Source organism: Mya arenaria, chromosome 6 (assembly GCF_026914265.1).
Source record: "Mya arenaria isolate MELC-2E11 chromosome 6, ASM2691426v1".
In the NCBI taxonomy this organism is placed as follows: Eukaryota; Metazoa; Mollusca; class Bivalvia; order Myida; family Myidae; genus Mya; species Mya arenaria.
Genome location: NC_069127.1, coordinates 75,298,690 through 75,313,711, shown reverse-complemented (window position 1 = coordinate 75,313,711; position 15,022 = coordinate 75,298,690). Strand labels below are relative to the sequence as shown.

The 15,022-nt window shown below is 34.6% G+C and overlaps 1 protein-coding gene across 1 annotated transcript; it reads right to left on the bottom strand.

The window, feature by feature from the left end:
• Positions 1-1,080: 1,080 nt before the first annotated feature.
• Positions 1,081-5,915, bottom strand: LOC128236849 (uncharacterized). The gene is made up of 2 exons (XM_052951972.1): positions 5,252-5,915; positions 1,081-4,324 (listed from the first exon to the last, which is right to left on the bottom strand). Exons 1-2 carry the CDS (start codon positions 5,721-5,723, stop codon positions 3,012-3,014), a joined length of 1,785 nt encoding a protein of 594 aa, XP_052807932.1. The 5' UTR covers positions 5,724-5,915; the 3' UTR covers positions 1,081-3,011.
• Between the last annotated feature and the right edge of the window lie 9,107 nt (positions 5,916-15,022).

The following is a 15,022-nucleotide window of genomic DNA, read 5'->3' as shown; positions in this document are numbered from 1 at the left end:
CCTAGGTCTTCGGGTCTGAGGTGGTGTGAATCTTTAGGTCTTCGGGTCTGAGGTGGTGTGAATCTTTAGGTCTTCGGGTCTGAGGTGGTGTGAATCTTTAGGTCTTCGGGTCTGAGGTGGTGTGAATCTTTAGGTCTTCGGGTCTGAGGTGGTGTGAATCTTTAATCTTCTCGAATAATATTCTTGTCGGTAAGTCACTGACATCTAGTTTTGAGCATAACAGCCATAAAACCGAAATGGCAGGACGTATTATGTGCGGTTGAATAGTACCTTTAAGCATGTATTCATTCAAGATAATCAAATAAACTATAGACTAGTTAACGTTTCTGACCCACAAAAACGTTAGTTCTCTGATACTCCCATCAACAATTACATTAAATTATGATGCCATTGCATCATTAAATTTTGTTATCAATTTAAAGGTAACTAATATTTAAAGAAAATGATTAAGAATGCAGTACACAAATGTATTACATTTTGTATACTCTCTTGCGTTCCCCCACCTCAACTCTACCAAGTTCACCTTTTATGTCAATATCGGAGAAAAAAGTAATAAACTACGCTCAAAATGTACCATTACGGACTAGAAAGTTTGAAAATTTATTGGGGAGTAACCACACACATCTGCAAACATATGATGTCATATACATTCGATTTTGAGGGAGGCGCTCACGTCAAAATGTTGCGCCCATAGTAAACGCCCCTCTAAAGTCATTCACCGTACCCGCCGTTGAAATTGGCTCTTTATTTTAACCTAAATCGAACGTGAAATGACCAGTTATGAAATCTTTGAAGGCCGCTATAGGTACTTTCTATACTCCTTTACTGCACTTAAACCCGTTTCAAATTATATAAATAATAGCTATTCTGAGTTCTTTAGTTAGATAATCAAGATAGGCGAGTCAAGATCTAAACTTCATCGGTTCTTTCACGTCGAACCGTCTTTCAATAAATGCGTGATATTAAGACATTTTGGGCTTCATTCCGCACAATATTGTGCGTCTAACAATATTTATATGAAAAACTACAGAAACAAGCTCAATAGCCAAAAATTTAAACATAAACCCCGTTTAATGGCACAGGTTAATCGCCAAAGACATATAACACACAAACAAAAAAATCACAAACAAGAAACATGGAACAACAGCACAGAACTCCACAAACAACACAGTGCATATATTCTATATAAAAAGTAGGTGTGTGTAACAAGGATTGTACCGCCTTGGAACGGTCAGTAAAATGTGAATTTACTGGGGGTTTTAACCAGTTTGCGTGCACAACCCCACCCTTATCACAACAATCCTGAATAAAGTAAAACATAAAAAGGTAAATCTTATCAAAGTATGCATTAACTTCAAATCCAATCCAATAAAGCTCCAAACATACAATAAATGGTAGTAAAAAGCATTTTTAATTACTTCCACTTACCATACACTTGAATAACACAATTGACACAATACAAAATCTGGCTACAATGCAGCGTTCCGCTTTGCCCTTGTTAGCTTGCCTTTCTGGGTAAAGAAACAGAGGTATCGTGAAAGCTTTGTTATTATCAGGCAGTTTTATACCATGGCAAGAACTAAAAAAAATGTTTTAAATCTCATGAAATTTTGCATACATTTTTTTTCCAGTGACAATAAGCACATTTGTTGCAAGGTCCATAACTTTTTCTTCCGTTCCCTTTTTTCAACTGATTAACCGACAAGCATTTGGTTCCCAATGGTCTAGTGTTTACACAGAACAAATAATAAATTTGAAATGGGGACAACATTGTCATTTATATTTAAACATATTTATCAGTGTCGTACTATACTTTTAAAAGTGCATGGAAACACATAGATTCCAAACATTTATTAGAAACTAAAATAAACATGTAAATATTACTAAACATTACTGTTCATCCATTCGAATGTGGAAGTAATACTTTAACATCAAATATATAATATCTGTTGGTAAAACATGATTTTTAATGGACATGTATAAAAATAGGTCCCTGTCAATATCAGTTATCAGTAACGCAAACTGTATGGGATCCCACATTCCTAAGATAGTTTATTGTAGAAAACAGGTAAATGTACATACCTCAGGGAAACAAAATACTTAACTTAATATATGATATGTTTTCAAAATTATACTTTGATATTACACAACAAATTTAAATATAATGCTGATAGATTCATGGCAATAAAACAAAGAGTTTGAACACAATAGTGGAAAATTGAGCATTAATTTTACACTATACAATACAATTCTTTTTACTATAAGTTGATTAAAAAATTCAGTTATAAATTGTGGACTTAAAACAATTATTCTTGGATTTAAGAGCAAAATGGTTTTATGTCTGTACGTTGAACAAAATAAATGTTACGCATATTTCTATTTTCATTAAATATACACTTCTAGAATGATTTAAATGTAATTTTGAATTTCTCTTTACAGCATTGAAATGGAACATTAAGATACCAGTATCACTTCATGAGATCATAAATATATTTCTGTTAAACATTGTATTTGTGTATAAATAAATGGGACAAAATCAAGTGTGAAAACATGATAATATGATTATAATGAAACTATCACTTATTTACCACTTGGGCCAGAGAGTATAATACTATACAATCTAATGTTAGACATAACTTAAATCATGAAATGTTTGTAGTAAGCCGTATTTAATAAACTTTAGACATTTAAGAAACTTGAGACAATTAATTGTAAAAGCAAAATGGTGATTTATGTAATAAACTACCATTTTATGACTAACATGGTTCAATAAATTTATAATGACTTTGAACAGAGAGGAGTTATATAATATTTTTCTTTTTATGCAGAACATTATAAAACCTTTTTAATACCAAATTAGCAGCATTCCTTATCTTCTGAGTCGACTTGATTAGCATTTTAACTCCTCATTTTTATGAATAATTAGATCGAATGTTCATTGGAGAGTAGAACATAAAAAACGATATTTTCTATGCTGCTTCATCTTTAATTGAGAAACTAATCATTTTGATTTAGTCATTTAATTCATCATTGTCATCGGAATTATTCCCATGTTTTTGAATCACACTTTTTACATACACGTTGCCTCCACGTATATAATGAGGCTTATTTTCTGTTTTCTGGAATAGGTTGTAGGTGGTCATTTGTATTATTTTACGGTTCTTTGAATCAATCCAACAAGGGACTGGATTTCTCACCAAGTTCTTATTTGGCTGATTTTCTTCTATGTTCTCATTACTGACCGTACCTTCTTTTTGACGTTTTTCTTCTCGATTTTGTCTCTTTTTGGAGGATCTGCTTCTTTGTCTTTGAACGCAGTGCTTGCTTTCCTGAACTGATGCACTTGAATCTGGATTCGTTGCTTTCTTTTGTTCACCATCCTCCTCTGGAGAGTATTCTCCACTACCCGGACAGTTAATGCTGGCACTGGAGTCGGAGCTTGGGGAAGATATGGACGACTCAGACCTTATTGGACTTATAGGTGGACCTTTCCTTAATTGTCTAGTGGTCGGATGTTGATATCTTCTGGATTCGGATATGTCCTCGATTGGAGGGGGTCGCTGTTTTTGCTTATGCTTTCTTGTAACCGGTGGGGACATATACATCCCAACTGATGAATATGTTTTTACACAGGAGAGAGGATGCAATGATTTCAAGCAGAGTTCATGACATTGGCAGTCGAGTAATTTTTCAACATTTTCACCACACTGATCAATATCTTCCAATATTTCTTGAAATTCTTCCTTCTCTTTTCCTTGCGTTTTTGTAACAAGATCTGAAAATACGACTTTCAATACACAAAGGACATTTTGTATGCTCCCATAATCCAAACATTCTATAATAACTTGTTCCCAGAGATTTTGCTGGTCCCCGGCTTTTTTGTCTGTATCTATAAGTTGAATATAAAGTCCGTCGGACAAAATATCTGCACTCCATAATTGATCAGCAACTTTTGTAACACATGTATTTGCTACAAGTCTGCATCGTAGGCAGCATAATTTTGATTTGATTGGGTCAATGTCGAAAAATTCCCTGAATGTTCTCGATACCTTTTCCTGAATATTTTGAGGAAGTTCTTTGTAGGTACACAACCAGTTCCACATTCTGTCATAGTCTTGTTTTACGAGCAAGCATAGAAATTTCCTTAAGTTATTGTTCTTTCGCCTATTATTGTAATTAATTTGTCTAACATCATCAGGCGTGACCCACTCGGGCAATTCGATTTTCTTGTGGGCTTTGCACCCTGCAATAATGTCAGCCATGTTCCACTGTATTGCCTTTGAGAGACATTCTCGCTGAAACTGCTCATACTTTTCTTTTGCATCTGAAAATTAAATAAACATCGTTTACGAATAATTACTTACTTGGTCTGCTTGGAACACACTATGTGTTCGCACACTATAAATTGTATCTGTGAAGAACGAATTTTCGAAACATGGTTCTGAATATCTTGCACTATTCAAAATAATCTAATACTTGGCGTCTGAAAGTAATATGAATATCGTTTACGAATCATCTCTTATTTGGTGTTCTTCAAATACATCGTTAGACACTGCAATTGGTACACACACCTATATATAGCTATTTAATTATGTTAAGTGTAGGAAGTGCCAATATTCAAGTTTGAGGATCACATACTAAAATAACTGCACGTATTTCTATACAGAAAAATATTTTACTGGAATATTTTCAATGATACATTCAAAAGAAATTCGTGCACGCAAGTATTTCCTGAACATTGAGTTTTCACTCAATTTATTTAAAATCGTAAATGGATTCCTGCCTCTAAGTAATGAATGTTGTAGTTAGATGTAAAATATACATATAGTGTCTTTATTTAGAATGAATTTAGTTTTGTAGAAGAGAACAAAAAGGTCAAACATCAATATGATTGGCCTTAATTGAACAGTACAGACTTTCTATTATCATCGAACTTTCTTCACTTTATTTTCATTCTAACTTAATAAAATGGCCCTTGGGCGTTAGCTCGATGTCGCCGGTGTAGTATGCATTTCTTTCCTTCAAACCTTTTTCTCTCTTTTCTTTTTAAATATTACCGAGATAGTGATAGAGCGACATGAGGTTATCAAAGTAAAATTGCCGATCTGCCAAATTTTTTTTTTTCAGTTTCTATTAAATTAATTAATTGGTTCGCATTAACTTTCAAAAAATACAAATAATTATCTGGATTAAAATAATTATAAATAAATGACCAATCAAACCAATATGAAACCTTTACAAAAAAACTGACCTTTAGGAAGTGGATCTGAGACAACATTTCTCACAGGTTTTTTCAACGGTTTTGTAGATGGATCATTGAAGGACGCAGACTTGGTCAGTCCTGTTTTTATTTCCTTGTTACCTCCCAGTTGGTGAATCTCTGCCCGTACCTGATTGATAAAGTTATCTTTCCCCCATGCAGACATGTGTTCACTAGATGGATTTCCTTTTGTTGACATAGGCGGTGATCTGTTTAAAGTTTCAGCTTTACTTTGGCAATGTTCTGTTGGACGCTTGCTTCTGTTTGCGTTAGAACACACACCTGGCATTTTTATTTCCTCCAGCTTTCTCTCTATACAGTTTTGTCTCTCATTAATTTTCCTGATGCTATCCACATGCTGCTTGTTCTGTAAATGCACGTCCTTTTCAATAGTGTCCACCTTCCCTTTAATATTTAGGAGGATGTCCAATATGTGTTTATACTCCATTCGTGCTTCAGCCATTTGTAATTTATGGATTTACAAATAAAGTTTTCACTAGCTTATTTTGCACTACGCATAACTGGATGCGTAAAGTGAAGGTAGGAATCACTCAGTCATATGTAGCATACAAATATATTGTCCCCATGATAATGAAGTGAACGTTTTTAATTTCCCAACTTAACTGATGGCAATACGCTACATAGCCTTGTAAACTGCTATTTGTAAACTGCTATGCTTCGATGGTTCGATTGCGTAAGCATTCCTTTCATATTCAAAGTAAAAAATCCCCTTATCAAAAGCGTATGAAATGCTTCAAATTTAAGCGTGGAAAAGATATCTTATCATTGTTATTATTATGGAAGTATTGTAATTGAAGTATGAATTACATTGAAAATGTGATGTTTACGTAATTATTGAAGTTACTTAAAATATGTTAAACATTTGTTTTACTGATATAAGCACCCGTATTGAGTAAAGCTATTTGAAATATGTTAACCATTCTTTTCACCATTATAAACCATAAACATTACCATTATAATTAAGTTAATTACACCGATCGTGTATTTGAACGATTCGTAAGAGCAATCTAGGTTCTATCAAACTACTTGGCAACACTACCGGTGATAGTTTGATATATTTTAAAAGGATACTTGAATATTCTCCGTGTTAAAAGTCAGAAAGACATGTTTAAAACATCAAAACTTGCCAAATGCATCTGTGATCGTTTAATAGTTAAAAGTGAAAATTTACAATAACAAAGATTGCTTGTCTTATCGGTATTTCATTGTTTCAGGGTCAAGGCCAAAGTCAAGGTCACTTCAGTCCACCACCAGAGAGGAGAAGATGTAAAAACTCTTACGCAGATTGAATCATGTACACGTTTTATTTACATGTTATTGTGATATTTTAATGTTTATGTCAAAATTGCTGATGAATACAATATTCAAATACATACTATGTTTTGATGACTATGTTATAAAGACATGTACACGTACTACGATATGGCACAACTTTATTGCATTCTGAAGTATTCCTGCTCAAATTTATAATACATACACATGATTTATGGTAGGTATTAAATGCTTAGATGATTTTATTTATGCATTCTCAAGTGATCGTAAGGTCCAGTTATTTTATTTGTCAACAGTGTTTTAATTGTCTTTGTGTTATCAATTTGTAAACCAATTATCATCTTTACTGGTTATGTGCAATACTATGAATAAATGTATAAAATATAATGTTATGAAATATTTTGGTAGTGAAAGTATTGAAAATTAATAAGTAACTAATCTGGTTTATGAATCTTGCTCAATGAAAGTTGTCATAATTTGTTTTCTTATCATTATATTCAAATCTGACTGGCTTATTAGGGTGCTTTACTCAATATCAGAGTCACGGAATCATGTAATGGAGGGGGATCCATTGTTTATGTATGTCCAGGTCTTCAATGTGAATCTTCAACCAGAGAAGAGCATTCTTCTCGATTTATGTTCTTATCGGTAAGGCGTTAACATCTAGCCATGATACCGAAATGGCAGGACGTATTTCGTGCAGTTGAATAGTACCTCTTCAAGCGTATGTCCATTCAAGATATTCAAATTAGCTATGCGCTAGTTAACGTTTCTGACCCACAAAAAAGTTTTTTCTCTGATACTTCCATCATAATTTCAATTAAATTATGATGCCATAACATTTTGGTATCAATTAAAATTGATTACTAGCTGATCACTCATATTTAAGATAAATGACCAAAAATACAGTACACATAAATAGAAAGTGTTATGTCATATAAATTCGGTTTTGAGGAAGATGCGCACGTCAAAATGTTGAGCCCGTAACGGCAATTCCTGTACCCGCCCCTGATATTACTCCTTACTGTAACTAAAATCGAGCGTGAAATGACCTGTTTTGCAATCTTTGAATGCCACTATAGGTATATTAAAATTGAAGAGTTTAAAGTGGCCTTCAAAGATTGCAGAACATGTTATTGCCAGACGTTTGCCTATACTGCCCCTAGTTCGGCCCAACAATGTGACACGCACTTGAAACCTTTCGCTTCAAATGCGTCCGTCCGGCCATTATGCAGCCAATGGCTTGGACATGCCTTACGATATTGGCCAGTACATATCAGTTTTCCACCAAACCTAATAAGCACTGATCGCAAGCACTTCCAGCATATTGTCATGTCAAAGTTTTGTAAACAGTCAGGTAGCGAAATACTTGTGAGGGTACGTGACGTGCATTTTTCTTATCTTGATCCTGTTATAAGGTATTTAAGACGTTTCGAGAAATTGGGGCCAGTTTCGCAGCCTCTCTCGTTTATTTAGAAACAAACAAGTACAGCTGAAACAGGTGTCTCGAAAAATGTCAGAAAAACTGAAGATCACAAATGTTAACATTTTAGTTCTAAAGAATTTGAAAGATAACAACGATGGCGACAGCAACGTAGCTAACTTTAACAAAGTTCTGAATACTCGGTCTATTATGACGCAACATAAATGTAGTATTTTGATAATGGATAATAGCCAATGACTTGAGTGCTTTCTTCACAATCCAATCAATCCTTAAATCTGAAACTCCGATACTTCGTCAGATAAAGAACGGGTAAGGTGTTATTCTGGAAGAGTGACGATCTTTTGGAAACACGATCTTGAATATGAAGGAACGGTTAGTGCAGCTCTGTCCATGCCCCTTAGCTTGAGTGGTATTCTTTTTTCAAGGAATCATTATGACCTATAACATGATCTCGAATGACCCAACAATAACTATACTGTGAAAGTGAATTTCACCATCATGGACTGACAACAACAAAATTGGCGACCAAGCAGCTAGATAATTTTATTTTGTATCAATAAAATTCCGGTTGAAAACTCATTTTTCGTTGATTTGTTATCATTCTCCAATATGCAGGTCTACAAAACTTCGCCCGGACATTCTGAAAAAAGAAAACGAAACTACATTTCGAGAATTTGCGATGTGCGTTAAAAATGGTAAAGTACCAGCAGAACATATTTACTCCATCATGGAACAGAAACTTATTTTAGTCGCTGTAGAATTTTCATAGTATTATTATCATTTTAGAATGTTTTGATTTTGTTAAAGCATAATGCATAAAGTGTCAAGTTTCGTGGATGTATGGTGGTCTAGGATAGATAAATGGTTGTCTAAGCCTTTGTCTTTGTCATGAGTAAGAATCTAATTAGTCTGCTCGTCTGCTTTTACCGTGTTTTGATTCATACTTTGATTTGATATTATCTGCATGGCTTGGTGTGATTGTCACATATTATTGGCGGTGATTTCGACCGGTTCGTCACTCTGTAGAGTTTTGTAAATTTCAGACACCATTATCCCAAGGTAGCAGGCTTGCTACTGAGCATGTTTCTGTAGCTTTTTTCATATATATTGAATTAACTGTCAAGAACGAAAAAACTTCCGGATAAATGCGATAAACTCATTCTCGTACATATATAGTTATGGACTTTGTGTTGTTATACGAATTTGAATGAGAAAAATCGCAAACTCTTTTGTAATTAATAGTTTGATTTTTAAAGGCATCTTTTGGCACTTCACCCTAAATAAGAATCGAATCGAGTAACGGGAGTAGGTCACCTCGATCAGTGGCAAAATTAATTTGGATTGTAATTATGTGGACAGTGTGTTCCCGGTTCTGAAGGTGTGTGGAAGTGTAACACAAAAACACAATTAACACTTCGCCCTTGGATGCCCTCAGAATGCAATTCGAACTCGAATAACTTACCATAACCGATCCAAACTAGCGTGTTCCGTGTATCCTCAAACTTCAGTCCGAACTTCTCCCACATTTCCCGGACGATTCGGTGCATAGGTGGACGATCGACCTTCCCCTAGCGTAATAAAATGTCAGCCACCAACGTTCATAGCATACGCCATTGTTGATGGTGTTTCTGTTGAAACAGTTGAATGACAGGATGTACTCGTCTGGGTGTTCTGATGCGAAGTAGGTGCGTAACTTCGCGGCACCAAGCGGAAGTGGATATTCTACATCTAAAGTTAAAGATAAGGAAACCATAAGTATAGTAGCCTTAACTATTCAAAATGAATTTCTTTGATACTCATTATTCCCTTGGAATATTGACCAAAGACATAAATAAACATACTTTATGATAAAATGCCTTTTCAAAGGTGTAAAATGATGATGATGATTAAATCATATGTTATTTTAATAGCTTTTGATATTATGTGGAAAAGTGAGTTGAGACTGACATTGAGATTTGACTTGAGATGTGCGGCTAGCGACCGTGCCGTCCAGAATACCCGTGGTTACGGGGACAACTTGGCAGGCGGATCCGGGGATTTTACCTCCTCTGATATATCATAAAACGAAAAAGAATGTTTAATGATTATTATATTATGCGAGTGTTACATACCGCTGATATCGCCCCGGTATACCAACGCGTAATGTAAAAAATGGGTTTATTTTACATTGCCTTCGGGTCTGACAGATTTGGAAAACACGCCTCCACAATATAAACTGATTGTCAGCCGCATTGCGTTTTGCTTAGGGCGGGATCGTAGAGATCTTAGGTATCTGTCAAAGTTTTGTTTTACAATAGCGACTCTGGATATTCGATAGACATAGTTCAGTTTGTATTTTCACTACACATATCCAAATCAAATGCACATTTAATACTTTGGTAACGGTTCTTTTGAGAACAGGAGTCTATACAACATTGAAAGGAGTGTAAGCTAGTGTACAATAAAATTACTGATAATACGATTTTTAGCAATACGTTTATTCAGTATTAAACTATTTTTATATTTTTACATCATGAGTGTCTTAATATCATTCCTCGATCGGCATTTTTTTTTTAAATTGCGTTCCATTTTTTATGCAGAGCACTGTTTGTATTTTGTTCCAATTGAATGTTAGCTACGTACCTTCCCTTGAAGCCAAGCCTAGCGGTGTTATTGATGACCTCATATGCAAGGTCAAGCGCATATACACCAGCGATGTCGTCTCGTAAGAAGCCAACAGCATCAATTCTCCATATCAGAGGCATTAAAGTGCCACTGATCTGTGTTATAGATTAAAAACAACTACAGGTAGAACATATGTTGACGTTGATGCACTTATTATTTCGTTTTTTGTCAATAAACAGTTTCAATCAAACTAGCTGTTTGCGAGACTATTGTCATGGTACAAATAAAATGTAGGAAGTATTTTGCTCATTCGAATGTATGCACTCACCACCAATCATTTGCCAAATTCAAAGTTAAAGCAATCCGTATTTTCAACAATTGATTTACAACAAGTCAGTACGTGTGTGCACCAAACGTTGCATGCACCTCTTACGAACACCCTCACATCAATTCGGTAGCAAAGATGGACGTATATAAAAGTTATCAATACCTCTGCATGCAGCCAAATGTATAATACCGATTAATTCTTTGGTTAGGTTAATGTTAGTCGTAATGTGTATGATTGGTCAATATTTATCCGACAATTCCTGTTGACCAATTAAATTGCTTATCTGTGGAAACTTACCAAAATATAATCTGTGGCTAAGTTATCCAGTTTCATACAATTGGGCCTTGGATACTACTATCAAAGCACTTTGCAATCAGATAAAGAGACATTTTTTTTAAATGTGTCCTTTCAATAGGCAAACAAAGAAGGGATAGTGATCATAACTGACTAGTACTTTTTTGAGCCTACACGATAACCGGAAAGTTTAGGCTCAATTTGTTCAAAATAAAGACCAACTCATATATTGATATGTACGTCACAGCTTAAGGAGTTTTCATGTTTATAAATATCATTTCAAGTATCCCGTTTCAATAGAAAAAAACCTACCTTACATGAAATATAAAGACTTGTCAGTGAAATATTGTCAATTTCACCATTCCATCCCTTTCCGTGTATTTTTAATCTATTGTTGTTCATGAATCAAATTTGTAAACGGCATTGCATGTATCTCATCTTTTCTTTGAATATCCTCAAATCCATAACATCTTTCTCCAGAGGCACTGTGCACAAAGAAATTTAAAACTTTTATTTTACTTTGAACCTTCGTTTAAAAGTATTTCAACTGAGCGCATATCAGGAAATATATTTACGAGGAAAATTACCAAGGTTTTCATATCGTTTAAATATCTCGCTATATCTTACCATATTTTCTTCACAATCCTTACGTGCAATTCAACAAATCAATACTGAAACGTTTTCTTGGCTGGCTAATGAGCTTTTAATTTACATCGCATTGAGGCTGCATGATATCAATTATTTAAATTATAAATGAAATTGCTTAAAACGCGTTGAAAGAAACAGCCATGTTCGATTTTAGTGTAAAATAGGAACTTTTTTATTCTATGGAGTCATTTTGGATGGTTTGGTCGCGCCCTTATTAGAATTTGGAAACTGCTAGAGATGAATTAATCGAAACACTATATTTTTCGCGTTACAAACTGTGTCTAGGATATTTTATTGTCTGTATAGTTGACAAGAAAAGGTAAGAACAAGCTGCAGTCGGTGAAGTGCTCAGAGAACTTCGTCCGGACATTCTGAAAAATGAGCAAAATATGGTTATTCCTGTTATCTGTACATTGACAATATGGAAGGATGTAATAAAATTAAGTAATGAACACACTTGAGCTACGTAAATGGACCTGTTCTCAGCGGGCCCTCCACGGCATTAGACCAAAGCAATATACCATCTTCGTAAAAGTCGCCTGTTCAAAATTAAACTGTTTTAGCTTTCAGTGGTCACAGTTTAACGTGCGATGATGGTCTATTTCGTTTCGTTTTCGTTTTTAGTTTAATATCATTTGTTTTATTATTAAGTTTCCTCAAGTTAATGCATACTTTGATGAGATTTACCTTACGTTTTTTTCTTCATGTAGGAGTGTTGGGATAAGACTGAGGTTTGTGCACGTAAACTGGTTTAAACCCCCAGTAAATTTACATTTTACTGACCGTTCCAAGGGGGTACCTTACAATCCTTGATAAACATACCTAGTTTTTTGTATAGTATATATGCACTGTGCTGTTTGTTGAGTTTTGTGCTGTTGTTCCATGTTTCTTGTTTGTGATATTTTTTTTTGTGTTCTATATCTTTAGCGGTTACTCTGTGCCATTAAACGGAATTTATGTTTAAACTTTTGGCTACTGAGCTTGTTTCTGTAGTTTTTCACATAAAAATTCATCCCAAACAAACTCAAGAAATACTTTTCAAGAGCGAAACGGTGTAATACATTTTAAAAATATACCAAAATTGTTGCAATGGTGAACACAAATAAATGCAAAATCATTATCAATACCGAAGTACCGATAGGCGGTCCGAACACTAGCTCTGCAGTTATGAAAATCGATAATGTTGTATTTTAGTATCATTTGTATGTCTATAACAGAATCGACATGTGACAAAAAAAACTCAATTAAACAAGTTTAACACATGAATGTGATAGGCAATGCTTAGTCACAAAAAAGTTGTCAAGTATATATTGGACTCACTTTGACTTTAAATCGCGATTGTAACTGTTGGTATTGACATTACTGAGTGTAAAATATGCTTGAATCTTATACATACCGACGTCAAATATGGCACGTTTACTGTTAACGACTGTTCCGTCCGGAATATCTGTGGTTGCCCGAAAAACTTGGCATGCGGCGCTGGAGGTGTTGTCAGCTCTTTAACAATAGAAGCATTCGGCTCCATGAAGCATATTTTTAACATGCGTATTTTTTTATGAGCACCAGTCCCATCTTATCTTTCACTTAGCCATATATTTATCAAAGTCCCACTGTCACTGCATCGTTTGGCCGAAATTTCCAAGTAGAAACACCAGAGTAAAAATCATTAAGTTTTTGTCACATGAATGAGCACACTAACGCCATGTACTTGAATGTCATATATACCAGTGTGTGTATACCACTACTTTAAATGAAACCAATGGCAGTCTTTGCCGCTTTAAAAGCCCCGCCTTCGTTTTATTACCGGTTGCATTATAAGGTGATTAGTATCGTCAAACACTTCGACAAACCTGTTTCAAAATAATGTTTTACAGTGCTCCGTCAAACGGCCGTTTTGTGAAAAGGTTCGTCGAAGTGTTTAAAGAAATTAAACTCTCAATCAAACTCTGGTAAAGGATCGAAGGCGGGACCCCGTCAGCAGCGTAGACTGCGCTATGTTTCATTTAAAATGGTGAAGAAATCGTGAAGTTATCTTTGTTTAAAGTCTTCATTCGAAGCAAAATGTTTCCTTCCGACGTAGCATCTGTGACGCAATTTATCACGTCGTATACTTCCAAGGGACATAACTCAAGTACCACTGAATAGTTGCAAAAGGTCATTGTTTAACTTTATTTTCAGTCACGTTTATGTTGTCGAAACGATTTTGTTTTTAAAATTCAATGGCTTCTTTTTATTTTGCCAAACCAGAATATTTTGATATTCATCTTGACGTCATTTTGGCGTCAGTTTACTTGATACTGATATTAAGACTACATCATAATTGTTGTATTTTTGTCATTACTATTGATAAAGTAAGTCTTAGCAAAATCTTAGTAGTATATATGACCGCAACAGTTAAACGATCATATATTTTGTATTATTAGTTTAAGTATTTCGGTTATGCAGGGAAAAAACGCCTAATAAAAATGGGACTTGTAACTAGTTGACATTATGGAAAGAAAAATGTAATATAACTTTGCCCATGTGTTTACATTCATGCGTTCTAAATACATATACGTGTAAATAGTTATACACACTTTCCTTTGAATCCAAATCTAACGGCGTTACCGACTACCTGTACAGCGAGTTCTGAGACACGCAAGACCAAGAGTTCCTAGCGAAGAAAGCCAGCAGCATCAATTCTCCAAAACAGAGGAAGGAAAGAGCCACTGACCTGTGAGCAAGCATTTAATCTATAAAGCATAAACGTAAATTAAATGGCAATATATTTTCTAAGATACAAACACTCAATTTTAAGCCTACGAGACTTCAAAGCGTTTAGTAATACATAAAATTGTTAGAGCTGTCCTATCATATATATGCCCAAAATCATATTCATCGAACGGTAACTAACACTTCCACAGGAGTTTGAAAAAAAAATCACAGCGATATAATGTTTTTATTGATGATCAAATACTTCTTACATGTACACCTAAAGCTGCACTCTCACAGATTGAACGTTTTAACAACTTTTTTTGTCTTGGAACGAGCCAATCTTTGCGAAAATCCTTGAAAACTAGTTATATAAGAGTGCTGACAAAAAATTAGATCGCAGATTTTTATATTTTGGTTAAAAAAATGATGTTTTATGCATTTTTCTAAACCATTAGTG